Here is a 26,069-nt window from a genome sequence, read left to right on the forward strand (position 1 = left end):
CTTTCAGGCAGTTGCAGAGAGCGATAAGGTCTCCTCCCAGAAGCCTCCTTTCCTCCAGGCTAAACAGCCCCAGTTCCCTCAGCCGCTCCTCACAGGGCCTGTTCTCTAGACCCTTCAGCAGCTGCGTTGCTCTTCTTTGAATGCGCTCCAGCACGTCAAGGTTGGCCTTGGAGTGAGTGAGGGGCCCACAACTGACCACAGTACCTGAGGTGCGGCCCCAGCAGTGCCAAGTCCAAACGCACAATCACGTCCCTTGGCCTGATGGCCACGCCATTTCTGATACAAAGCCAGGACGCTACTGGCCGCCTTGGCCACCTGGGCACACTGCTGGTCATATTCGACCGGCTGCCGACCAACACCCGCAGGTCCTTCTCCGCCAGGCAGCTTTCCAGCCACTCTTCCCCTTCTCTGAAGGAGGCAATGGGGCCCCACGGGGCTCACTTGCTTCCGAGCCCCTTTCCCTCTGCTGCTGCTGCTTCCACCACACACTCGTAAATGGGACCTTGACATGCCGGCGCTGCAGGGAAGCTGTTCAGTTAGGACTGGGAGGCAGTGAGGCCAAGCTAATGACCCGGGTCTCCCAGCAGCTGGCCTTTCAGCTGGATTTCTCGTAGAGCATTGAAGCAGTAAAGCTTCCTGCCAGCTACAGTCCTCTGAAACCCTAGAAGGCTGGTGCTGTCAGGATTGCTTGTTTTCCACCACAGAGCGCTCTGCTCCGGATCCAGTCAGTGTCAAATGGTTGCCCACAGGGCCTACTCTCTAGACGCTTGGCTGCTTCTGCCTAGGTCCTCTCTGCCTTGGGCAGGTGTACATCGGCCCCTTTTGAAAGCCCTGCTCAACAGAGATGCCCAACACGCTGGCTGTGTTTGCCCTTTCCGTTCTTTCCATCATCTGATACCACGTTACGCCTGTTGGCTGAAGCGGGAGCTTTGAGCGTGGAAACGCGTTGAGAAGGAGTCTGTGCCAGTTCTCACGCACGTCTTTTAAATTACACAGTCGGATTGTGAAGCTCCAACGAAAGCGTCGGCCGGCGTGTGCCTTCCACCTGTATACAAACGTGAAGCATGGGTGCAGTGTGTTGCTGAGGAGAGCGGCAACGGGTAATTTCCTGACGCACTAAATGGTTACCTTTGTAAGCTTCTCTGCACTGAAGCAGATGGGGAAAAGCAGAGTGAAAGAAGCACTCACAGCAGCGTCTCGCTTCTTGCCTCCTTTGTAGGTGTCTTCCCAGCAGCAGGAGCACAGGTAAGAGGGAGGTTTTGACTCTTCTGAGAACAAGGTACTTTCTTTTCCGGAGGGTAATGCAGAAGGTCACGCTCCCGTATCCCCAGTGCTGAAATGCAGTGCGATGCTGCAGTCTTGCTGGGGATTCCTTTCCCCACGGTCTGTCTGTCTGTGTTCTCACTTGCTCAGGTTTCTGCGCCGGAGAGAGAAGAGCTTCAGCTAAAGAAGGATGCTTCATGTCAAACTGACTTTCAAGGCGTCAGGACAGGTGACTCTAGTAGAGGCTGATGCAGATATCCATAAATAGAACCTGTCAGTGTACAGAGATCCGTTCTTGCTACTGTGTTCATTTTTGGAACGCTGCTGAGAGGAGGTGACTGAATCTGGACCCTGAGGTGTATTTCGCACCTCATTTTGTGCCCCTTGTGAAGCAGAAGGGCTGCATAAAGAGGGAAAACAGTGGGTTGGACAAAAGCACGTGCGCAGACTCTCATCCTCTATTCCAAGAGAGAAGAATATTTAGCCTTTTCTGTGTATTAGAAAGAGAAAAGCCTCACGAAGAGCTGGCGATCCTTTAGATATGCTCAGCTGAGAAAGTTGCCTGCAGATGCCTGCTGGTGGCAGCCAAAATCTCTTATCTTTGAATTCACTGAGTCATAGAAGCATAGAATGGTTTGAGTTGAAGAGTCCTTTAAAGATCATCTAGTGCAAACCCCCCCTGCCATGGGCAGGGACACCTTCCACTAGATCAGGTTGCTCAAAGCCCCGTCCAGCTTGAACACTTCCAGGGATGGGGCAGACACAATTTCTCTGGGCAACCTGGTCCAGTGTCCCACCACCCTCACGGCAAAAAATGTCTTCCTTCTGTCCCATCTAAATCTACCCTCTTTCAGTTTAAAACAGTTGCCCCTTGTCCTGTCACTACAGGCCTTAGTAAAAAGTCTCTCTCTGTCTTTCTATTTTGAAAGGCTGCAGTAAGGTCTCCCCGGAGCTTGCTTTTCCCAGGCTGAACAACCCCAACTCTCTCAGCCTTTCTTCACGGGAGAGGTGTTCCAGCCCTCTGATCATTTTTGTGGCCTCCTCTGGACCTGCTTGAGCAGGTCCATGTCCTCCTTGTGCTGGGGACCCCAGAGCTGGATGCATTACTCCAGGTGGGGTCTCATGAGAGCAGAGTAGAAGGGGAGAATCACCTCCCTCGACCTGCTGGCCACCCTGAAGACCCAGCTAATGATATAATCCCATGAGTAAAAGCATCTCTCATGTTGTCATCTTCTCACTGATTTCTCCATGCTCATGGAACACCATTTCTTTAGACATGGGTCAAGCAGCCGTGGCAGGAGCTTGCCAACCCTCTCAAAAGGAGCTCCCTCACAGAAGCTTCACCTGAAGCTGTGAATAGCTACAGCGTGTACCTGCAGGAACAGAAACTGCAGTTGCAGAAGAAACTGTACCATTCTAAAGCTAAGGTATGGAGAAAGCCTGTCTCTTGTCTCTTGGCAGGGGCCCAGGCCTTTTTTGTAGCAAACCAGAGCGGGGACCTGATCCTTTCTTGGGGGTTTGTGTAACCCAGGGTGGTTCAGTGTGCGGTTCGCTGTGATGAGCGGGATGGGAGGGGGAACAGCACTGCTGCCTTTGGTGCCTGCCTGTTTGCACCACTTGAAGTAAGAGCGGAGGGCTGCACTAAGGTGGTCTTAGTACACTAGACAACTTTGCAACAGGAGTAGACCGAGTGGCATGTAATTGACTCGCCTTGTTTTATAAGCCTGGCGCCTACAATTAGTAAGGTCACTAACCGTGACGTCACTTTGTCCTTGATTGGAGAAGGGGGTGTGTATTCCTTTCAAACAGCTGCTTCCCAAGGTTCACGGATCACGTGTATTTGCTTCTTCCCTTTGGCTTGGCAAAGCGGAGTGTGTGCTGACAGAGAAAGAGTAGGCATACTGGGGTGTTGTGCTCATGCTTTTTTGCATTTCCTCATCACATCATCACTGTTACGGAGTTGCAAAGTCACTTTAGGAGCAGGAGGAGCTCCTAACCATGTTGGAGTAGCCAACAAGTGGCTACAAAGGGTGTTTGGAGTCCTTGAGAGAGGAGGAGGAGTGTTGTGGCAGCGTTTAGGAAACGCTTTAGGAAATCATTTTAGACGTAGGAGAGGGGCCAGTGTAAAAGATGAAGAAGTAACATGGGTTTTGAGAGTCGACATGAGAGTCAAAGCAGTCCACTCCTTTTTATCAAACTTGAGTTGACTACCGGCGATTCTTCTTGTGGTTTGACAGCTGCAGGAATTAAGAGAAAGGCATATCCGGACTGAGCGTTATGCCGAGTACCTGAGGAATGCCCTCAAGTGGAAGGAGATGGAACTAACTTTCAGGAACCTGCAGGTCCTTCTGGTCACATATTTTGGAACTGCGGCTATCCCAGAGCTGGAAGACCGCATACAACGGTAAGGAAGTGACACAGTGGAGCAAGGCTTCGCTTCCTGCAATTGTGGTGAAAACAACAGGACTGTCTTCTTGCATCCCAGCAAGATAACAATACACAATTTTCAAAGACGCTTTTGTTTTAGATGAGGTTCTTTCACATTCTTCTTTGGGGATTTGTGCTCTTGTGGACTTCTGTGATAAGGCCTGTACTTCTTTTCCAGGCTCCAAGGTCAACAGGCCAGGCTGGAAGCCACAGTCCAGCAACAAGCAAAGACCATTGAAGCCCTTCGGAAAAAACTGCAAGCCTGTGCCTCAGTAAGCTAGTCACAGCCCTCCCTTTTTGTGAGCTACAGAGCCTAGTTCTGTGTGTGTGTGGGAAACTGTATGATGAGGTTTTCCTGGAGAGCCTAGGAGAGATCAGTTTCTCTGTTCTACTGACTACAGGCTGCTCTGAAAGTCCTGCTGGCCCATTCCCCCAGCTTTCTGGCTTTGAGAGCTGTTCCGTGAGACTATAGCAAGTCCTTCTTAAGGCCATCTTTGTTAAGGACTTGACAGCAATGCACTGGCTTAAGTATTTTCTGCTTTAGACCAGTCGTGAGGCTGAGACCTCAGGCAGCACTTCAGACAGTCCTGCAGCAGCGGGATTTGGTGCCTTCGGTTGCGGACACTCCTTGGGCTCTGGTGGTGGTGAGCACGCAGTCCTGGAGGCCTGACTGGCATCACCAAACTGTGACAGGAATTCTTCCGTGGCCTGTACTCTGGGCACCTTCCCATTTTAGTGACTATGGATTCCTTGGCCAGAAGGTGTAGGTCTGTAATGCAACGAGAAGGCCTCCAAAGATGAAAGTCTGCAACTAATAAGGGAATGACACCTCCATAGGCCGTATTTTGTATGCTTGGTTGGCGCTGCCATGAGGTATGACCTTCAGTCAGGGAAGTCCTAGTGTGACTTCTTTTTTCTTCTTTTAATGCTGCTGTAGTCTCATAATGGCCTGGAGGACTTGGTAACTGGCTTTCAGACAACACGGACTGCAAAGGAACACCAATGTCGGCAGGTATATGAACAGCTCCTGGGAATGACTGGTTTTAGTCTTTGAATTTCTTGTGGGCAGGTAATTTAGGAAAAGATCAGGTGGGCTGTGGGGAATCCCCCAGGTTTTTGGGCAGGACACCCTCAGGGGAAAAGTCTATACGTTTCCTCATTCCCCTGGTGCCACTGTGTTTTGCATCTGCTTGGTAGACAATATGCGGGCACTTGCGTTCATCAGCACGATTCCTTTGATGGGTAGGCCGCGTGCTGTGGACAGGAGAGACAGCTGTGGGTGAGAGCTGTGAGAGGAGACCGGACTTGGGAGATGCATGTTTTCTTCTTTGTGGAGAACGCTGTCTGCACGTTCTGCATGTGGATCCTGTTCCTGTGCTCTGTGTGTGATGTATCTTTTCTATTCTGAAAGCGTGGGAGCGAAAGCAAGGAAGTAAAGAAGCTGGGCAAGACAAAATGCCGATCGGAAGCGCTTCCGGATGAAGTGTGGAAAAGAAAAGCCGCACTGGAGGAAGAACAGACCAGGCATGGCTTTTTAGTGCTTTAAAGAAAGACACATTGAGGAGAAGTCAAGCTTTACTGAACCCTAGTGTAAAAGCATGTACATAACTGTTTGTGAGCAAATTCAAGCCTCGCATTCGATCCTGCAAGGTGCTTCTGTGCATGAGCCTATGGTTTGAAAAAGCTGCAAAAGGCCTTGCAAATGCAGGCTGCCTGCACTTCTCCTGGGTGGGAAGGAAGTCTTTTCTTCTTCTGTTCAGATAAATTTGGGGCCCTCCAAGTGTTGGGTGGTGCTGGGGAGCTGGCTGTTCTCAGTAATTCCTGGCTTGTCAAGCACATTACAGATGAAGCAAGCCATCCATGGCTGTGCTGCTTACGTAAGAGTACGTGAAAAAGGCCGACTGCTGCTTTGCTTCACCCTTTCCTTACTAATTTGCTGTGCAGGTTGAAGATGCTTCTGCAGATGTCTTCGACAAGCCCGACTGCGTCTGCAGCGAGAAGGAGAAAGTCCCAGCTCAGTTTCCGGGGAGAGATGAAGAAAGTTGTTCCGAACTGACTAACTAAATTGGTAAACTAAGAAGAAAGGTGAGCTCTGGTTGGTTTGGTGGATTTGAGGCGATTATTTTTTTTCTGCTAGAACCTGTGTGATTCTTTTCCTGTACTTTTTTCCCATCTTGCTAATTATCTCTTGGCTGTGTTTTGCAAGTGATTGACTGCTCTTGATGCTCCTGCTCCTGTTGTAGCAGTAGATGAGGATGATGATGATGATGTTGATGAACACAGATGTAGTTGTCGTGATGGGTAAAAACCATGAGCCAGGAGTCCCAGCAGGGCGCCTGCGGTCAATGGCCTCACTGACCAGGATGCAGGCCCAGGGGCCCTGAGCAAGAACAGCGGAGCTGGTCACCACACACTGAGATTTTAATACATTTTAATACTCTGTCTGCAGGTGACGAATGCAGTCTCGATGGCCCCCCACCTTACGGATTTCCACAGAAGTGAGTAACTTCGGAGCTGTCTCTTTGAGTTCCTTTTGTTCCGCTGCCTACGAGGTGGCGACATTTCCCAACATCTGGAGAGGCAGTTGAAAAAACGCGTGCAGTGGGCAAGACAAAACCCGGGCCTGTGAGAAAAGTTGTCCACTCTGCGCGGGACTCAGAAAGAACTGGGGCAGAACCTGGGCTCAACCTCAGGAGTCACTGGGAGACGAGCACGATGGGTCACAGCCAAACAGAGCAGTCTAAAAGAGAGATGGGAGAGGGAGCCGGACCAGAAATAAGGCAAAGACCGCAAGAAATTAATCCGTATTCTCCATCTAACACAGTTTTCCACGTGTGTCTGTAGCCCATAGGCTGTAACTTTGCTGTTGACACGTTTGAGCGTTTGGTTTTCGGTACCTGGATCTGCACGTTAGTGCTGCACTTCCACGATCCACTTGGCAGTGCTGCCTTTGGCCCAGCCTGCCGTAAAACTAACGCACAGCCTTTTCTTTTCCCTCCCTCCCTTGCCCAGTCACAGCCGAACCTCCAACGCGGTTAACGATGAGAAGATGCTGGAGCGGAGGAAGAAGTGCCAGTGCCAGAAAAGAGTGCTCCCAGGGAGACGCACGAAGCCTGGAAACCTTTGCCTTCCACCCTGTGCACCCACCACCCCACCTATAATTACAAGTGTTCTGTTGCAGTGTGGTATTTAATAAACTCTGTCACCTAGTACGGGTCTCAGTTTTGCTGCACAACCGGAGCTCTTCGGCCTAGCGTGTCCGGACGAGGAGAGTCCTGTTTCTGAAGGCTCGCTCAGGCTCCCTTCCTACGCGGGCAGTCAGCACATCTCCCTCTGCCCTTGCTCCGAATGAAAACCAGTCCCGCAGACATCTCCGACAGGGAGCACGCGCCCGCGTCCTTTCCCTCTGCGGAGGCTCGAACCGCGGCGGTGCTCAGACCAGGGACCAGCGCTGAGCGGCTGCTCGTCATCGGCGGCCGGGCTCCTTTCTAGAGCAACCCTCCCGCCGCTCTGGGCAGAAGGGGGTGGGCGAGCTCCCGTTTGCAGATCCCACAGGGACCTGACGGGTTTGCAGCCTGCCGAGGGGAAAGGCGGGAAGAAGCGGGCACGAGCCGCAGCGGGCAGAAACCCACCTCGACCCGAGGAAAAACCTCTCCTCCTGCGAGGGCGGCCAGGGACCGCCATCAGGGAGCAGCGCGGGCACGCTGCTCCCTCGGGGACGGGGAGCCGAAGGGGGTCCCCGCAGCCAGCGGGGCAGACCCAGCCCCGGAGCCTCGGCCCGCACGAGCGAGGGGAGCGGGGCCGTCCCCGGGGAAGGCAGCCGAGAGCCCGGAGGGACGAACGAGCGCCTGGGGAGGCGGCAGCGCCGAGGGCGAACCGAGAAGTCGGGCCGGGCCGGGGCTCGGGCCCGGCGGCGGCCAGCGGGGTCGGAGACAGCCCGGCGGTGGCCAAGCAGGGCCACGGGGAGGCGGCCGGCGGGCCGGGGTCTGGCGCGGCGAGGTCCGTGGCCGGGAGAGACCGAGCTGGAGACGGGGACGCCGTGACGGAGCTCGGGCAGGGCCTGCAGGCCTCCGCCTCCGCCTCGGTGGGCCTCCCGCGCCGGAGGCCCCCGGGCTGAGGCCGGAGGCTCCAGCTCAGCCCGCCGGTGGCTTTTTTGTGCCACGGAGAGGCCGTGGAGCCTCTGTGCCGGGAGATGCTCCCGACTGGACGCGGCCCTGGCTGACCCTGCTTTGAGCAGGGCGGGGGCGACGAGACGAGGCCCCTTCCAGCCGCGACGACGCTCGCGCTTTCAAGGCGCAGACGTCTCCGGCGATCTGGGGATGTCGCGCCGCGGGCCCCCTTTTATTCGGCCAGACCTCCTGCCTGCTTTCATGCGCTTTTTGCCAGAGTCTGACCGCACCTCAGCTGTAACCGTAGTCTCCCGCGGGCTACGCGTAACAGACAAAAACCAACTGCGGACTGTGTCCAGCATCTCCGGGCGCGAAGACGGCAACAACCTTCTCGGACGCCCAGCCGTGTCGTGAGGTGCGATGCCACCAGCGAAGAACGGCCGTCGAGTTAGCCGAGAGAATCTTGGTTTCCAGCCCCCAGTTTGAGACCTGGAAGTAGGAAAGAACCATTACACTGCCAGTCTGGCTGGGCAGCAGTGGGAGCTGCCAGCTGTGGAGGTCCACCTGGCCCAGTCCCCACCTCTTCAAATACAAGGAGACAGCCAGCTAGGCATTGCAACCTCGACAAACCAGTCTTCACGAATACGCCAAAGCACACTTGGCAAAAACAAACGGAAGTAACGTTCCACCTCCTCTCCGGGCAATCAGCCGTCAGCATGTTAACAGACGTCCGGGCTCTAAAGCCAAAACGGCTCTCAGAAAATACCAAAGGTATCTTCCAACAGCAGGTTGGACCCATTCTCCACATAACTGAGAGTGAGCGCTCTGCCAAGGAACAACAGTACCGTAGACTCCCAACAAAGGCCGAGAACATAAGCGGCAGCGAGCTCGATGGCAATGCGTAAGCTGATGAGATGCGGCTGCTTAGCAGTCCCTTCAAGGACTATGCAGCACCCGAGCACAGCACTGCCCCTGATGTTGGGGGGGTGCAGGGGGAGAGACAGCTCCAGTACAGAGAGCACTGGACATGACCGGGCTGGTTCTGGCCCCCCCTCCTCCTATCCACCATCAGGCAGCTGCCAGGCATTTAGGTAGCTTCTGAACTCCAACACAAGCATTTCAAAAAGGCTGACTAGGGATCTCTCCTCTAGCTGGTAGCAGGTGTCGATCCCAAGGGAACACAGTACATCCAAACAAACGCAATTATTTTTGTTCCTGGATGTCTTGCACTGGTTCCCCTCAGTGTGTGGGTGTCAGTGCTGGAAGCACCTGGTGAAAGCCCAAGGGTCTTTTCTCCGTGCAGGAGACTTTCTTAGCACATCCCTGCCCCAGCCACCCTCCCCATGTTTTGCAGCGACAACTGAACAGAGCACAGGAATCAAGTGCAAGGGACTATTTTCTTTTTATGGGGAAAAAAAAAAAAAAGAACAAACAAACACACAAACAAACAAACAAAAAAAAAAGCACAACAACAAATGCTATACTGAAAGAATACTCTGGTTTTGCACTGGCCTTTCCAGTTTGAGTCATCTTATCACCGTGCACTGTGCTGCCTCATGCACGCCTCCTCCAACCTCACCTTCTGCAGAACCCCTGACGTGATCCCAGCAGCCTTCTAGCCACATGCTACTCAAGGCTCCCTAACAGAGTGGGTCCAGCTACCACTATGGATCAGTGAAGACTTATTTTTCAGTGCTGCCACTGATCCGGTCCCATACCAGCATTCTACTGCACAGTGGTTTGGCAAATGTATTTAACTTTTGTCAAGAGGCAAAAGCTACAATGAGAAGAGGGACTGTGGTTTGCCTTCTCTCCCATGCAGTTTGTTCCTGTGGAGTTCACGCTAGTTTTGTCAAGTCTTTTGCTCTTTCCCTTCGGCACTGTCCAGGTTAAGACTTTTGAGCCAGTAAGGTTGTTAATTTAATCTTCCCATCCATAGAGGCGGTGAGGCAGGTCCCGCAGTCCATGGCCGTGCTCCAGTCCACTGTGACAACGGGAGCTCTGTGTCCTCCCAGGGAAAGGCAGCTCTCCAGAACCTTTTCCTCACCGTTCAACTAAAAGAAGGAAAGCATAAGATTTTAAGGAAGCAAGTGTCTGCAGTGGGGGCAGTGCGCCCACAGGAGAAGCCAAAGCCTGCTACAGACTCCATATCCCCATCAGCATACATAATTAAGCGGAAAAATCAGAGAGATGTCGAGATGTACGTAGCACGCATGAGGAAGCAAACTTCCAGTCTCACAACAGAAGCACGCAGTCTCAAGCAGCTCAGCTTCTGCTATCAGCTGAGCTGCAGTAATTGAACGGGGCAGGCTAAAAGCACACGCTGATGAAGAGCACATAAGCCTAAGCTATAGCTCATGTTAGTGCGGGTGCTCTGAATGCCCCAGAGGCAAAGTAAAAGTTCCATCTAATCTGCCTTGCAATGGCTTATACTGATGGGTGCTGACTCAAGAGGAGGCAGGCAAGGGGCATGCGATCAGTAACCGCTCGTTGCTGCGGCACAGAAATTTGGGTACTTGGAACCATTCAGCCTCACCTTTCGTTTCACTTCAGTACACAGTAAGAGGAGAGAATCAGGCTGGGACTAACATATAGCATCAGCAAGCACACAAGGCAGGTTAAAGACAAGCATCAGTCAACAATCACACATTTTGCATTGAACTGGCATGCATCAATATATTAAAAAAAAAAAAAAATTAAAACTTTGTCCCAGGCACTTGGGTACTAAGGAAAACTGCTGCAGCTAAGCTTTAAGAACACAGAGCACACATACTCTAGCTACATACAGAGGGCCAAACGCTTACAGAGGGTTCAAACACTTGCTAAGCACACCACACACTGCTAAAACGCACGCTGTATGAAACTGAGCAGCAACTTGCACAGAGCACGGACGGGTAGGTGCTGCTCGAGAACTTCAGCAGCTGCTGTTGCAGCCTTGTAACAACAAGAGCTTGTCTGGATGTGTAAGAGTACTCCCCGTCACTTCTCAGACTTACCTTAAAAAGGACTCCCCCAGTAGAAGAACACGTCAACATATAGTTGCCCTCAGAGTCAAAAGCAAAAAGCCTCCCTCGTGGGAACTGGACTTGCTTGTAGCCACTGTACCCGGACAGAACAAAAGGACCCGTAGCTTCGCTGGGAAGATCGTACTCAGACACCTTCAAGCCACTTTTGTGAATATTCCACTGAATAAACCAGAATGACAAAAAGAGATGACAAAAGCCCATAGTTTAATGGACTGGGATGAAAGTGGAGAGGCCATTTGTGGTTTTTAAGCAAACTGGCTATTCCTCACAAACAGGGGATGGCATTTGGACATCTATGTCTAAGTGGGTATATTTATAAAACACAGGCTGAAAAAGCTGTAAGAGTGCCTACTATCCAGGCAAACACAGGCTCTACCTTCCACAAGCACTGCTGCCTATGTGTCCTTCCACGTTGCATGCAGGATCCTGGTGGGAATTCACTTAACTGTCATCAGCCAAGGACCCGCACCTTTAGGCAGTCTCCCTCCCAGAGCCACACCTCTACTGCTGAAGACTGGAACCACAGAAATTGAAGCCTTTGTTATAAGCAACAGGGAGCTGCCGACAAGGAAATTTATGCAAAGTGGTCAAGGATCTGGTCCCTGGTGAATCCCAGATCTCAAACGTGGTGATCTCAGGGGCATGGAAAGGTCATCTTCACATTCCACAGGATTCCATAGGAAGGGGATGTCGCCAACAGTAGGATTTGCAGACAAGGTCCAAGACAGCTCCAGCTGTTAATATGCTCTCCAGCCGCTCTCTCTGCAGACCGTATGCAGCAGGGACTCAGGCTCTGCTACTGCTCCAGATTCTCACTGCCACTATGTACCTCAGCTGGGCCAAGCAACACACATCCGTGTCAAAGCCCTTTTACTGACGGGGCCCTGCCCATAGGGATTTGAGAGTGAAGAAGGTGCAAGCGCTATTGATAACATGCTATAAAAGAGTAATCCCACTACAGCTTTAGTCACTGGTAGGAATGTGATCCGTAGTCCAAAGGCCCATATCCAGCCTCTGGCAAACGGCTGCGTGCAGTGCTCCTGCAGCAAGCAGGCAGCAGACACCAACACCCACCGCACGGTTCATAAGGTCTCTGTCCCAGCCCTCTAAATCAGCCTGGGGGAGCCCAATCCAATGCCAGCACCCTGTGCTTATTCTCCAGCATGTGGCTTTTACGCTGGCCACAAAAATCATCGCTTCTAACTAGTCACCTCTTCCTCCAGCTTTATAGGGCTGCTCACATGCTCACTGTCAGCTGCAGACATTCGGCATCCAAGCCCCACTGCCACCTTTCTTCTTCTCCTCCCCTTGCTATCCTGTCCACCCTGACAGCTGCTGCCAGTTCTGCCCTCCCACAGACGTGGGACTGCAGCCTCCAGCTCAGCACCTGGGCCAGAAGCAGATCCCTCATTCTCAGAAGAGGGAGGCCCGAACTGCCTTTATCACAAGGACAGGCTGAAGAGGACAAAACCTGAGAAACAGAAATTGCTTAAGGAAGGAGGACTGAAGTGAAGCCCTTGCCTTCAACTGGAAGGTCACACATTAATTCCTTTCCTCAAGACTCAGCCTCTGGCAGTAGTACTGCTATATGGCACAGCCAAGACCACATGGCTCAGAGGCAAGTTAACTCTGCTCCTCAGCAGGAAGGAAACAACAAATCCAGCAGCACTACCAGGGTCACCAGCCAATGTGCCCCAGAGAAAGTTTATGTCAATTGACTCCCGATAGCTATTGTGGAGGAGAGATAAGAGCTTCCACCTTGGTGTTCAGGCATGTCTCACTGCTGCCTCGCTGCTGGCAGAAGAAAGGTGCTAGGAGCAGCCACCTGGGGACACTGAGGGGCCACCTCACTGCCCAATTTCATAGAATCATAGAATCGTTTAGGTTGGAAAAGATCATCACGTCCAACCATAAACCCAACACTGCCAAGCCCACCCCTGAACCGTGCCCCTGAGCGCCACATCTATGCGTCTTCTAAATACCTCCAGGGATGGTGACTCAACCGCTTCCCTGGGCAGCCTGTTCCAGGGCTTGATAACCCTTCCAGCGAAGACATGTTTCCTCATATCCAATCTAAACCTCCCCTGGTGCAACTTCAGGCCCTTTCCCCTTGTCCTGTCGCTTGCTACTTGGGAGAAAAGAGCCTGACACCCCCCCCGCTACAACCTCGTTTCAGGCAGTTGCAGAGAGCGGTAAGGTCTCCTCCCAGAAGCCTCCTTTCCTCCAGGCTAAACAGCCCCAGTTCCCTCAGCCGCTCCTCACAGGGCCTGTTCTCTAGACCCTTCAGCAGCTGCGTTGCTCTTCTTTGAATGCGCTCCAGCACTTCAAGGTTGGCCTTGGAGTGAGTGAAGGGCCCACAACTGACCACAGTACCTGAGGTGCGGCCCCAGCAGTGCCAAGTCCAAACGCACAATCACGTCCCTTGGCCTGATGGCCACGCCATTTCTGATACAAGCCAGGACGCTACTGGCCGCCTTGGCCACCTGGGCACACTGCTGGTCATATTCGACCGGCTGCCGACCAACACCCGCAGGTCCTTCTCCGCCAGGCAGCTTTCCAGCCACTCTTCCCCTTCTCTGAAGCAGGCAATGGGGCCCCACGGGGCTCGCTTGCTTCCGAGCCCCTTTCCCTCTGCTGCTGCTGCTTCCACCACACACTCGTAAATGGGACCTTGACATGCCGGCGCTGCAGGGAAGCTGTTCAGTTAGGACTGGGAGGCAGTGAGGCCAAGCTAATGACCCGGGTCTCCCAGCAGCTGGCCTTTCAGCTGGATTTCTCGTAGAGCATTGAAGCAGTAAAGCTTCCTGCCAGCTACAGTCCTCTGAAATCCTAGAAGGCTGGTGCTGTCAGGATTGCTTGTTTCCCACCACACAGCGCTCTGCTCCGGATCCAGTCAGTGTCAAATGGTTGCCCATAGGGCCTACACTCTAGACGCTTGGCTGCTTCTGCCTAGGTCCTCTCTGCCTTCAGCAGGTGTACATCGGCCCCTTTTGAAAGCCCTGCTCAACAGAGATGCCTAACACGCTGGTTGTGTTTGCCCTTTCCGTTCTTTCCATCATCTGATACCACGTTACGCCTGTTGGCTGAAGCGGGAGCTTTGAGTGTGGAAACGCGTTGAGAAGGAGTCTGTGCCAGTTCTCACGCACGTCTTTTAAATTACACAGTCGGATTGTGAAGCTCCAACGAAAGCGTCGGCCGGCGTGTGCCTTCCACCTGTATACAAACGTGAAGCATGGGTGCAGTGTGTTGCAGATGAGAGCGGCAACGGTAATTTCCTGACGCACTAAATGGTTACCTTTGTAAGCTTCTCTGCACTGAAGCAGATGGGGAAAAGCAGAGTGAAAGAAGCACTCACAGCAGCGTCTCGCTTCTTGCCTCCTTTGTAGGTGTCTTCCCAGCAGCAGGAGCACAGGTAAGAGGGAGGTTTTGACTCTTCTGAGAACAAGGTACTTTCTTTTCCGGAGGTAATGCAGAAGTCACGCTCCCGTATCCCCAGTGCTGAAATGCAGTGCGATGCTGCAGTCTTGCTGGGGATTCCTTTCCCCACGGTCTGTCTGTCTGTGTTCTCACTTGCTCAGGTTTCTGCGCCGGAGAGAGAAGAGCTTCAGCTAAAGAAGGATGCTTCATGTCAAACTGACTTTCAAGGCGTCAGACAGGTGACTCTAGTAGAGGCTGATGCAGATATCCATAAATAGAACCTGTCAGTGTACAGAGATCCGTTCTTGCTACTGTATTCATTTTGGAACGCTGCTGAGAGGAGGTGACTGAATCTGGACCTGAGGTGTATTTCGCACCTCATTTTGTGCCCCTTGTGAAGCAGAAGGGCTGCATAAAGAGGGAAAACAGTGGGTTGGACAAAAAGCACGTGCGCAGAACTCTCATCCTCTATTCCAAGGAGAAGAATATTTAGCCTTTTCTGTGTATTAGGAGAGAGAAAGCCTCACGAAGAGCTGGCGATCCTTTAGATATGCTCAGCTGAGAAAGTTGCCTGCAGATGCCTGCTGGTGGCAGCCAAAATCCTCTATCTTTGAATTCACTGAGTCATAGAAGCATAGAATGGTTTGAGTTGGAAGAGTCCTTTAAAGATCATCTAGTGCAAACCCCCCCTGCCATGGGCAGGGACACCTTCCACTAGATCAGGTTGCTCAAAGCCCCGTCCAGCCTGAAACACTCCAGGGATGGGGCAGAACAATTTATCTGGGCAACCTGGTCCAGTGTCCCACCACCCTCACGGCAAAAATGTCTTCCTTCTGTCCCATCTAAATCTACCCTCTTTTCAGTTTTAAAACAGTTGCCCCTTGTCCTGTCACTACAGGCCTTAGTAAAAAGTCTCTCTCTGTCTTTCTATTTTGAAAGGCTGCAGTAAGGTCTCCCCAGAGCTTGCTTTTCCCCAGGCTGAACAACCCCAACTCTCTCAGCCTTTCTTCACGGGAGAGGTGTTCCAGCCCTCTGATCATTTTTGTGGCCCTCCTCTGGACCTGCTTGAGCAGGTCCATGTCCTCCTTGTGCTGGGGACCCCAGAGCTGGATGCATTACTCCAGGTGGGGTCTCATGAGAGCAGAGTAGAAGGGGAGAATCACCTCCCTCGACCTGCTGGCCACCCTGTGTAGGGTACAGCGTTTGGAAGATCTCGCGATGTCACGGAAAGGTAGAAGGGTAGTCATCGCCTCCCTGTGACGTATCTGTGATCCCACCTACCTTTTTTAGTATAAAAGGAATTGACTGCGCAATAAAAGACGAAGTTGACGCTCACACCGTGTGTGCTATCTGTCTCTTCCCTGGTCCGGGCCGACCAGTGATCTAGTCACAGCACCTTGATATGTAGCAACGCTACGTAGTGGTGACCCCGAGGTGATCGGTCGCACAGGCGACGATGGATCTTGCGCAAGCGATTAAGGTATTAAAGGCGTTGGCCGATGAGGTGGGTGCCCGCAGTTTGATTAGGAAGGGCCCCACGGGCGAATGCATCCAATGGATGCTGCGCCGGGGAGACGTCAGGTCTCCTAGCGAAGCTTTGAGCCCCCCAAGTGGGGAGAGATGCGGGAGTCCTTGCTCCAGTCCGCGCTCGCGGAGCTGCTGAACGACTGCAGAGCTGGGGGAAGGTGGAGAAGATGGCCGCGGCGGGACGGGCGGCGAGAAGGCGGGCGGCGGCGGCGGCGCGCGCCGTCCCCCCCCCGCCTTATGTAACCGCGGCGGCGAAAGCAGCCGAGCGTTGCCGGAGGCGCCCGAAGGCGCCCGAAGGCCGGACTTTGTTGTCGGGCCGCGGCCGCCGGCGCAGGCGCAGAGGCCACCCCCGCTCCAGCGGGCTCGGGCGACGGGCGACGGCCGGCGGCGCCGGTGGGCCGGGCCGGGCCGGGCCGGTGCGGTCCGGCCTCTCCACCTCGGTGGGCTTGTCCCGGCTCCCTCCTGAGCAGGGGCCTCCCGCAGACAGCACCGGCCCTTGGCGTAAGGGTCGCTGTCCGGGAGCAGCCGGGTCCCGCTTGGTTCTGACGGCGGGAGCCGCGCAGGCCTGCTGCTGCAGGAGGCCGTCCTCTCATTTTAACTTAATTCCGCTCCTGTGGGTTCAATCGAAGTAGCCGAAGACCCGACCACGGGTCACAGAAAGTCAGTGAGGCAGCGCTCGTTCCTGGCGGGTTTTTGAGGAGGCTTTTCCCAGCTCGTCAGTGCACACACTGAACGTTGAGCGGACGGGCAGTGCTGCTTCGTGCTGGAGGGGTCTCGGGGCAGAGGCACGTCGCCTGATTTCGTGGCGCCGAGGCCGGGCCCTCCCCCTCAGTTTTTGTACAGGGCCCAGCGACAACCACCCAGGAGCAAACAATGCTCCCGTGGAACTGACTGCCGAAGGGGAGGGGCAGAAACAGGGCAATGTAACAACAGTTCCTACAGTTCCTCCTACTGCCCAAATAGCATTGACCATGGGCATGAAAACCCGTCCGGAAAGGGTAATCGTTCTAGAGGTGGGACTGCCAGTTGCAGGTCCACGAAGCATCAGTCTGCTGGCCCTGTTAGATACGGGAGCAGGTGTCACCGTAATTCCAGTTCATATCTGGCCCCCAGAGTGGCCCACCACAGTACGAGGTCAATTGGTAGGGGTGGGGGGAGCACAGGAGTCGAGGAAAAGTAAGGCCCCGGTAAAAATTGCTCTTGCTCAGCCTACAACTGCTGTGGACTCTGAGAAAGTGGCGTGGTGCAACCCAATGGTGGCAACGGTCCCAACAGCCATTCTTGGGCGCTGTTGCCTACATCGTTGGGGATGTCACCTTTCCACGGATTTTTAATGAAGGCCACTGCCGTCTGCCATCCCTTGAACCTCACCTGGCTAACGGACAGGCTGGTGTGGGTGGAGCAGTGGCCAATGACTGAGGAGAAGCGGGCGGCAGTAGTAGAACTGGTGCGAAGGGAAGTGCAGATGGGCCATCTTGAACCCTCCACCAGGCCCTGGAACACTCCTGTATTTGTCATAAAGAAGAAATCAGGGGCGTGGCGACTCCTCCATGACTTGCGAGCAGTCAATGCCTGCTTACAAGACATGGGGGCCTTACAGCCAGGACTGCCCTCTCCAGCCATCATGCCGAAAGGACAGGGTGTCATTGTGATCAATATAAAAGACTGTTTTTTCAGTATTCCCTTACACCCAGGAGATCGTGAAAGGTTTGCCTTTTCAATCCCGGAGCGGAACCATCAAGCACCCGTGCAGCGGTATCAGTGGAAAGTGCTCCCTCAAGGCATGAAAAATTCGCCAACTCTCTGTCAAATCGCAGTAGGTAAGGCCTTACGGTCTCTGTGAGAAGACTACCCGGAGGCCACCATCATACATTACATGGATGACATTCTGCTGTCCCATCGGGATGAGTCTGTGTTGCAACGCCTCTATCATCAGATGGTCCGGCAACTAAGTGAGTATGGGCTACACATATCCCCCAACAAAACACAGGTAGGACCTTCTGTTAGTTATCTAGGCACTCAGTTAACCCCCCGCACAGTCACTGCTCAAAGTTTCACAGTCCCTGACCAAGTGTATACCTTACATGACGCCCAAAAGTTAGTGGGCAAACTATTGTGGCTAAGGAAGTTCGTTCCCATTGCTGAAGATGAAATGAATCTCTTATACCAACTACTCCGGGGGGGGGGGGAACCTTTGCAAGCGCCACGTGTGTTGCAACCAGCACAACGTGAGTTGCTAGAAAACATAGCCCAACGGGCTCAGCAATGGGGCCTGCAGAGGTTTCAACCCACACACCCAGTTGTTGCGCGGCTCTTTGTGGCCAAGCAGAGTTGCCACGGTGTGTTGATGCAGACCGCCGAGGGCCCGGAGTGGCCCTTTGCGTGGCTGCATCAGGGCAAAGTGCACACAGCCATCATTAGTTGGCCGCTGTTGGTAGCCGCCATGATCATGCGTTGCCGGAGGGCTTGTCAACATTTTATCAGCAAAGACCCGGACCGCATTGTTTTGCCCTGCTCCCTGATGCAATGGAATTTAGTTTATCCGCAGGTGTCTGTTTTGCAAGGTGCGTTAGCAGAGTTTGCGGGGATGGTAACAGGACATGAGGTCCATCCCTGTGGGGAGGTCTTGCATACCTTACCCATCCTCCCAGCACAGCAATTGGCAAAACACCCGAATGACGGGCGCACAATCTTTACTGACACGTCCTCCAAGACTAGCAAGGCCGTCTGCGTTTGGAGGGAAGATGGGGCATGGCACCAAGTAGTATATACTGAGCCAAGTCGCTCAGTGCAGTTTTTGGAGGCCAAAGCAGTCACCATGGCATTGTTACGTTGGCCGACTGAGCCCTTGAATGTGGTCATGGATTCACTGTATGTATATAAGCTCTTAGTTGCGGGGGAATGGGTGCTAGCTTCTTCTACAGAGATAGCCGGTATGCTGTTGAACGCCTTACAGTTGCGTAGTGCACCCGTTTTCCCCTATTCAGGGCACCAGTCATTCTGGTCTCCCTGGACCGCTAGCCGAAGGGAACAGCCGTGCTGAACAGGCAGCACGAGCGTTGTTGGCTGCTGTCGGTAATGATAACAGCACACCAGCAACGGCACGCGCGATAACGTTACACCGCCTCTTGCATTGCGGTCCCCGAGGTTTGGCGGCACTAACGGGCATTTCCCATGCCGAAGCTAGAGAGATTGTCGCGGCCTGTCCCCATTGTACCCAAGGACCTCTTTGGGAAACCGGGGTTAACCCTTGTGGCTTACGACCGAATCAGATCTGGCAAACAGATATTACGGAGTATGCTCCCTTTAAGCCCCTGCAGTATTTACATGTTACTGTGGACACCTATAGTAAATATATTCTTGCTACGGCACACAGTAAGCAGAATAGCTTGGCAGTTATACAACACTGGCGTGCTTGCATAGCCCAACTGGGGATTCCACAACAGATCAAGACAGATAATGGTGCAGCTTATACTGGGGAAAAGGTGAAGCGGTTTTGTGCAACCTGGAGTATTGACCTTGTACATGGCATTCCTTGTAACAGCACCGGCCAGGCCATTGTAGAATGAGCACATCGAACCTTAAAGACCCTGCTAGATCGGCTTAGGGAGGGGGAGCAGGCGGAGCCCTCCTGGTTACGGGATAACTCACCTATTCTCCGTACACAGCGTCTCCTGTTAACTGCGTTAACTTCATTAAATCAGACAATTCGGGGGGACCTGGACCAGACGGCGGCGCAACGACATTTTACGAGTATGGAAGAGAAAGCCCCCTACCCGTTGGTCCGCGTGCGTGATCCCCAGACACGCCAATGGGATGGACCGTTTGAGCTGCGTTGCCTGGGGCGGGGGTACGCCTGTGTACAGACGCCTGAAGGGCTACTGAAATGGGTCCCTAGTCGTATGGTTCGTCCTGCCCTAACCTCATAGTGTTTGAGTGTTTTTCTTTACAGATCACTGTCATCCTTTCCTGGCTTGTGACGTCTTGGGTATCTGCTACGAATTTCTGGCAGTGGATGCAAAACCAATTGGGGGGCCCGATGTGTATCCAGATGACATCCCTCTCAGAGCCCATCAACACGTGTCTTTATGGGATCCGGCTGTCGGAGACGGAGCTGAAAACGATGTGTACGAACAAGTGCCAACAGAAGAGTCGGAATCGCTCACAGCCGGGAATCTGGACGCCCCAGACCGTAAGCCTTAACATTAGCACACCACTGATGAGCTTGACTGTGAATGACACGATAGACTCAATTAAGGTGGTCTTCTTGAATAGTATCGGTGATACAATTGGCCAGAGGATAACCGATAGTCTCTGGTTGAATTCCACGCCTTTGAGAATATAGCCAAACAATAGAGCACTGGGGGCAGGGAGAGTGAACCAGACCCTCCAAATAATAGAACTAGGGAAACCCCGTCCTGGATTTCAGCCGCAACCATGGCAGCTGGCCGGGACCTTTAGGCCCAATTGGACGGTGCCCTGGGTTTGGTTCGAGGGAAGCCCTGATCGAAACAACTTAGCCACAGTCAGTGAGGATGTTCTACCATCCGACTTATATTTCTGGTTACAGCTTAACAGTCACACCACTGACCGTGCTACCAGCAATAGCAGTACAGTTTTCATCAATCGACTTTCAGGCCGGTCCCCCGTACCATGGGAACTGCTGGATGATCTGGTGCTGCTTTGCGGTCTAACTGCATACAAGGTGATACCCCCGGGGCTAAAGGGAGGGCTATGCTCCCTAGGCCGGTTGAGGGCCTGGGCGCCAAAAGAGACAGACTTGGGCAACATAACCCATCAGAAAAAGAGTCTAGAGATGGTAAAGTTGGATGGCTCTTGTGACCCAACCATCCGCCTACCCACCAGCTTTTTGTTCTTAACGCTTTCAGCAATCCTTCCCGCAGGGTCCTGGGTGAATCGGGTGAATATTCAAGCCTTGGCATGTTTAGTTTTGCGGCAAGGAGATGCCACGGCCAAAGCTCTTGAGGAATTAGCAGCACTTCAAGAAACAACAACGAATCAGCTTCAAGCGCTGGTCCCACCCATAGATTTCTTGTTAGCTCAGTTTGATGTAGGTTGCAAACAAAATAGTTGTGCCTTTATAGAGTTCTGTTGTCTAGATTTTACAAGTAACTCTGACACGCTAAGAAGCATCCGCCAGCAGGCCGAAGTCATTCGGAAACTACAAGAAGCTGTAAGAGTGGTAGGGCTTCCGAGCCTTACCGGAGATTGGTTTGGCTGGCTGAAAAGGTGGGGTTCCTTCATAATAGGAGGTCTATGTATGTTAGTGATTATTTGTATGCTCATCCCCTGTATCTTAGCGTTTATTAGAAACTTGTTAAATAGACTAGTCCAGCAAACCATGCTTGCATATGCTTATGTTCCTTACACACCCTTAGCAGAAGAAACCCCGTTATAAGGTAATAGAAGTAGTAACTGTTTATAGCAATAGAAGCTAACTAGACATGGGGAGGGGGAGATGTAGGGTACGGCGTTCGGAAGATCTCGCGATGTCACGGAAAGTTAGAAGGCTAGTAGTTGTCGCCTCCCTGTGACGTATCTGTGATCCCACCTACCGTTGTTAGTATAAAACGAATTAACTGTGCAATAAAAGAGGAAGTTGACGCACACACTGTGTGTGCTGTCTCTTCCCTGGTCCGGGCTGACCAGTGATCTAGTCGCAGCACCTTGATATGCAGCCACGCTACACCCTGAAGACCCATCTGATGATATAATCCCATGAGTAAAAGCATCTCTCATGTTGTCATCTTCTCACTGATTTCTCCATGCTCATGGAACACCATTTCTTTAGACATGGGTCAAGCAGCCATGGCAGGAGCTTGCTAACCCTCTCAAAAGGAGCTCCCTCACAGAAGCTTCACCTGAAGCTGTGAAGTGCTACCGCATGTACCTGCAGGAACAGAAACTGCAGTTGCAGAAGAAACTGTACCATTCTAAAGCTAAGGTATGGAGAACGCCTGTCTCTTGTCCCTTGGCAGGGGCCCAGGCCTTTTTTGTAGCAAACCAGAGCGGGGACCTGATCCTTTCTTGGGGGTTTTGTGTAACCCAGGGTGGTTCAGTGTGCGGTTCGCTGTGATGAGCGGGATGGGAGGGAACAGCACTGCTGCCTTTGGTGCCTGCCTGTTTACACCACTTGAAGTAAGAGCGGAGGGCTGCACTAAGGTGGTCTTAGTACACTAGACAACTTTGCAACAGGAGTAGACCGAGTGACATGTAATTGACTCGCCTTGTTTTATAAGCCTGGCGCCTACAATTAGTAAGGTCACTAACCGTGACGTCACTTTGTCCTTGATTGGAGAAGGGGGTGTGTATTCCTTTCAAACAGCTGCTTCCCAAGGTTCACGGATCACGTGTATTTGCTTCTTCCCTTTGGCTTGGCAAAGCGGAGTGTGTGCTGACAGAGAAAGAGTAGGCATACTGGGGTGTTGTGCTCATGCTTTTTTGCATTTCCTCATCACATCATCACTGTTACGGAGTTGCAAAGTCACTTTAGGAGCAGGAGGAGCTCCTAACCATGTTGGAGTAGCCAACAAGTGGCTACAAAGGGTGTTTGGAGTCCTTGAGAGAGGAGGAGGAGTGTTGTGGCAGCGTTTAGGAAACGCTTTAGGAAATCATTTTAGACGTAGGAGAGGGGCCAGTGTAAAAGATGAAGAAGTAACATGGGTTTTGAGAGTCGACATGAGAGTCAAAGCAGTCCACTCCTTTTTATCAAACTTAAGTTGACTACCGGCGATTCTTCTTGTGGTTTGACAGCTGCAGGAATTAAGAGAAAGGCATATCCGGACTGAGCGTTATGCCGAGTACCTGAGGAATGCCCTCAAGTGGAAGGAGATGGAACTAACTTTCAGGAACCTGCAGGTCCTTCTGGTCACATATTTTGGAACTGCGGCTATCCCAGAGCTGGAAGACCGCATACAACGGTAAGGAAGTGACACAGTGGAGCAAGGCTTCGCTTCCTGCGATTTTGTGAAAACAACAGGACTGTCTTCTTGCATCCCAGCAAGATAACAATACACAATTTTCAAAGACGCTTTTGTTTTAGATGAGGTTCTTTCACATTCTTCTTTGGGGATTTGTGCTCTTGTGGACTTCTGTGATAAGGCCTGTACTTCTTTTCCAGGCTCCAAGGTCAACAGGCCAGGCTGGAAGCCACAGTCCAGCAACAAGCAAAGACCATTGAAGCCCTTCGGAAAAAACTGCAAGCCTGTGCCTCAGTAAGCTAGTCACAGCCCTCCCTTTTTGTGAGCTACAGAGCCTAGTTCTGTGTGTGTGTGGGAAACTGTATGATGAGGTTTTCCTGGAGAGCCTAGGAGAGATCAGTTTCTCTGTTCTACTGACTACAGGCTGCTCTGAAAGTCCTGCTGGCCCATTCCCCCAGCTTTCTGGCTTTGAGAGCTGTTTCCGTGAGACTATAGCAAGTCCTTCTTAAGGCCATCTTTGTTAAGGACTTGACAGCAATGCACTGGCTTAAGTATTTTCTGCTTTAGACCAGTCGTGAGGCTGAGACCTCAGGCAGCACTTCAGACAGTCCTGCAGCAGCGGGATTTGGTGCCTTCGGTTGCGGACACTCCTTGGGCTCTGGTGGGTGGTGAGCACGCAGTCCTGGAGGCCTGACTGGCATCACCAAACTGTGACAGGAATTCTTCCGTGGCCTGTACTCTGGGCACCTTCCCATTTTAGTGACTATGGATTCCTTGGCCAGAAGGTGTAGGTCTGTAATGCAACGAGAAGGCCTCCAAAGATGAAAGTCTGCAACTAATAAGGGAATGACACCTCCATAGGCCGTATTTTGTATGCTTGGTTGGCGCTGCCATGAGGTATGACCTTCAGTCAGGGAAGTCCTAGTGTGACTTCTTTTTTCTTCTTTTAATGCTGCTGTAGTCTCATAATGGCCTGGAGGACTTGGTAACTGGCTTTCAGACAACACGGACTGCAAAGGAACACCAATGTCGGCAGGTATATGAACAGCTCCTGGGAATGACTGGTTTTAGTCTTTGAATTTCTTGTGGGCAGGTAATTTAGGAAAAGATCAGGTGGGCTGTGGGGAATCCCCCAGGTTTTTGGGCAGGACACCCTCAGGGGAAAAGTCTATACGTTTCCTCATTCCCCTGGTGCCACTGTGTTTTGCATCTGCTTGGTAGACAATATGCGGGCACTTGCGTTCATCAGCACGATTCCTTTGATGGGTAGGCCGCGTGCTGTGGACAGGAGAGACAGCTGTGGGTGAGAGCTGTGAGAGGAGACCGGACTTGGGAGATGCATGTTTTCTTCTTTGTGGAGAACGCTGTCTGCACGTTCTGCATGTGGATCCTGTTCCTGTGCTCTGTGTGTGATGTATCTTTTCTATTTTGAAAGCGTGGGAGCGAAAGCAAGGAAGTAAAGAAGCTGGGCAAGACAAAATGCCGATCGGAAGCGCTTCCGGATGAAGTGTGGAAAAGAAAAGCCGCACTGGAGGAAGAACAGACCAGGCATGGCTTTTTAGTGCTTTAAAGAAAGACACATTGAGGAGAAGTCAAGCTTTACTGAACCCTAGTGTAAAAGCATGTACATAACTGTTTGTGAGCAAATTCAAGCCTCGCATTCGATCCTGCAAGGTGCTTCTGTGCATGAGCCTATGGTTTGAAAAAGCTGCAAAAGGCCTTGCAAATGCAGGCTGCCTGCACTTCTCCTGGGTGGGAAGGAAGTCTTTTCTTCTTCTGTTCAGATAAATTTGGGGCCCTCCAAGTGTTGGGTGGTGCTGGGGAGCTGGCTGTTCTCAGTAATTCCTGGCTTGTCAAGCACATTACAGATGAAGCAAGCCATCCATGGCTGTGCTGCTTACGTAAGAGTACGTGAAAAAGGCCGACTGCTGCTTTGCTTCACCCTTTCCTTACTAATTTGCTGTGCAGGTTGAAGATGCTTCTGCAGATGTCTTCGACAAGCCCGACTGCGTCTGCAGCGAGAAGGAGAAAGTCCCAGCTCAGTTTCCGGGGAGAGATGAAGAAAGTTGTTCCGAACTGACTAACTAAATTGGTAAACTAAGAAGAAAGGTGAGCTCTGGTTGGTTTGGTGGATTTGAGGCGATTATTTTTTTCTGCTAGAACCTGTGTGATTCTTTTCCTGTACTTTTTTCCCATCTTGCTAATTATCTCTTGGCTGTGTTTTGCAAGTGATTGACTGCTCTTGATGCTCCTGCTCCTGTTGTAGCAGTAGATGAGGATGATGATGATGATGTTGATGAACACAGATGTAGTTGTCGTGATGGGTAAAAACCATGAGCCAGGAGTCCCAGCAGGGCGCCTGCGGTCAATGGCCTCACTGACCAGGATGCAGGCCCAGGGGCCCTGAGCAAGAACAGCGGAGCTGGTCACCACACACTGAGATTTTAATACATTTTAATACTCTGTCTGCAGGTGACGAATGCAGTCTCGATGGCCCCCCACCTTACGGATTTCCACAGAAGTGAGTAACTTCGGAGCTGTCTCTTTGAGTTCCTTTTGTTCCGCTGCCTACGAGGTGGCGACATTTCCCAACATCTGGAGAGGCAGTTGAAAAAATGCGTGCAGTGGGCAAGACAAAACCCGGGCCTGTGAGAAAAGTTGTCCACTCTGCACGGGACTCAGAAAGAACTGGGGCAGAACCTGGGCTCAACCTCAGGAGTCACTGGGAGACGAGCACGATGGGTCACAGCCAAACAGAGCAGTCTAAAAGAGAGATGGGAGAGGGAGCCGGACCAGAAATAAGGCAAAGACCGCAAGAAATTAATCCGTATTCTCCATCTAACACAGTTTTCCACGTGTGTCTGTAGCCCATAGGCTGTAACTTTGCTGTTGACACGTTTGAGCGTTTGGTTTTCGGTACCTGGATCTGCACGTTAGTGCTGCACTTCCACGATCCACTTGGCAGTGCTGCCTTTGGCCCAGCCTGCCATAAAACTAACGCACAGCCTTTTCTTTTCCCTCCCTCCCTTGCCCAGTCACAGCCGAACCTCCAACGCGGTTAACGATGAGAAGATGCTGGAGCGGAGGAAGAAGTGCCAGTGCCAGAAAAGAGTGCTCCCAGGGAGACGCACGAAGCCTGGAAACCTTTGCCTTCCACCCTGTGCACCCACCACCCCACCTATAATTACAAGTGTTCTGTTGCAGTGTGGTATTTAATAAACTCTGTCACCTAGTACGGGTCTCAGTTTTGCTGCACAACCGGAGCTCTTCGGCCTAGCGCGTCCGGACGAGGAGAGTCCTGTTTCTGAAGGCTCGCTCAGGCTCCCTTCCTACGCGGGCAGTCAGCACATCTCCCTCTG

The 26,069-nt window shown here is 52.3% G+C and overlaps 1 protein-coding gene and 1 long non-coding RNA gene across 2 annotated transcripts; one reads left to right on the forward strand and one right to left on the reverse strand.

Moving 5' to 3' along the window:
- Positions 1 to 2,756: 2,756 nt before the first annotated feature.
- Positions 2,757 to 11,901, reverse strand: LOC115336378. Its single transcript, XR_003921741.2, has 3 exons — positions 10,796 to 11,901; positions 9,233 to 9,853; positions 2,757 to 2,768 (listed from the first exon to the last, which is right to left on the reverse strand). It is a non-coding gene; the product is annotated as an uncharacterized LOC115336378 (long non-coding RNA).
- Positions 11,902 to 13,994: 2,093 nt separating this feature from the next.
- On the forward strand, positions 13,995 to 25,942 carry LOC115336376. Its single transcript, XM_030003220.2, has 10 exons — positions 13,995 to 14,092; positions 14,212 to 14,237; positions 14,404 to 14,481; positions 21,582 to 21,734; positions 22,544 to 22,710; positions 22,911 to 23,004; positions 23,672 to 23,746; positions 24,146 to 24,258; positions 24,679 to 24,802; positions 25,746 to 25,942. The coding sequence occupies exons 4-9, from the start codon at positions 21,675 to 21,677 to the stop codon at positions 24,788 to 24,790; spliced, it is 621 nt and encodes a 206-aa protein (XP_029859080.1). The 5' UTR covers positions 13,995 to 14,092; positions 14,212 to 14,237; positions 14,404 to 14,481; positions 21,582 to 21,674; the 3' UTR covers positions 24,791 to 24,802; positions 25,746 to 25,942.
- The last annotated feature ends 127 nt before the right edge of the window (positions 25,943 to 26,069 follow it).

The sequence above is a fragment of the Aquila chrysaetos genome, chromosome 26 (genome assembly GCF_900496995.4).
Source record: "Aquila chrysaetos chrysaetos chromosome 26, bAquChr1.4, whole genome shotgun sequence".
Taxonomy (NCBI): domain Eukaryota; kingdom Metazoa; phylum Chordata; class Aves; order Accipitriformes; family Accipitridae; genus Aquila; species Aquila chrysaetos.

What these genes read in the sequence shown, in the direction of transcription:
- LOC115336376 (XM_030003220.2), top strand. Translation starts at nt 21,675, where the DNA reads ATGTACCTGCAGGAACAGAAACTGCAGTTGCAGAAGAAACTGTACCAT. An exon ending in CTGGAAGACCGCATACAACG is followed by an intron (nt 22,711 to 22,910) that starts GTAAGGAAGTGA and finishes CTTCTTTTCCAG; the next exon opens with GCTCCAAGGTCAACAGGCCA. An exon ending in CTGGAGGAAGAACAGACCAG is followed by an intron (nt 24,259 to 24,678) that starts GCATGGCTTTTT and finishes TTTGCTGTGCAG; the next exon opens with GTTGAAGATGCTTCTGCAGA.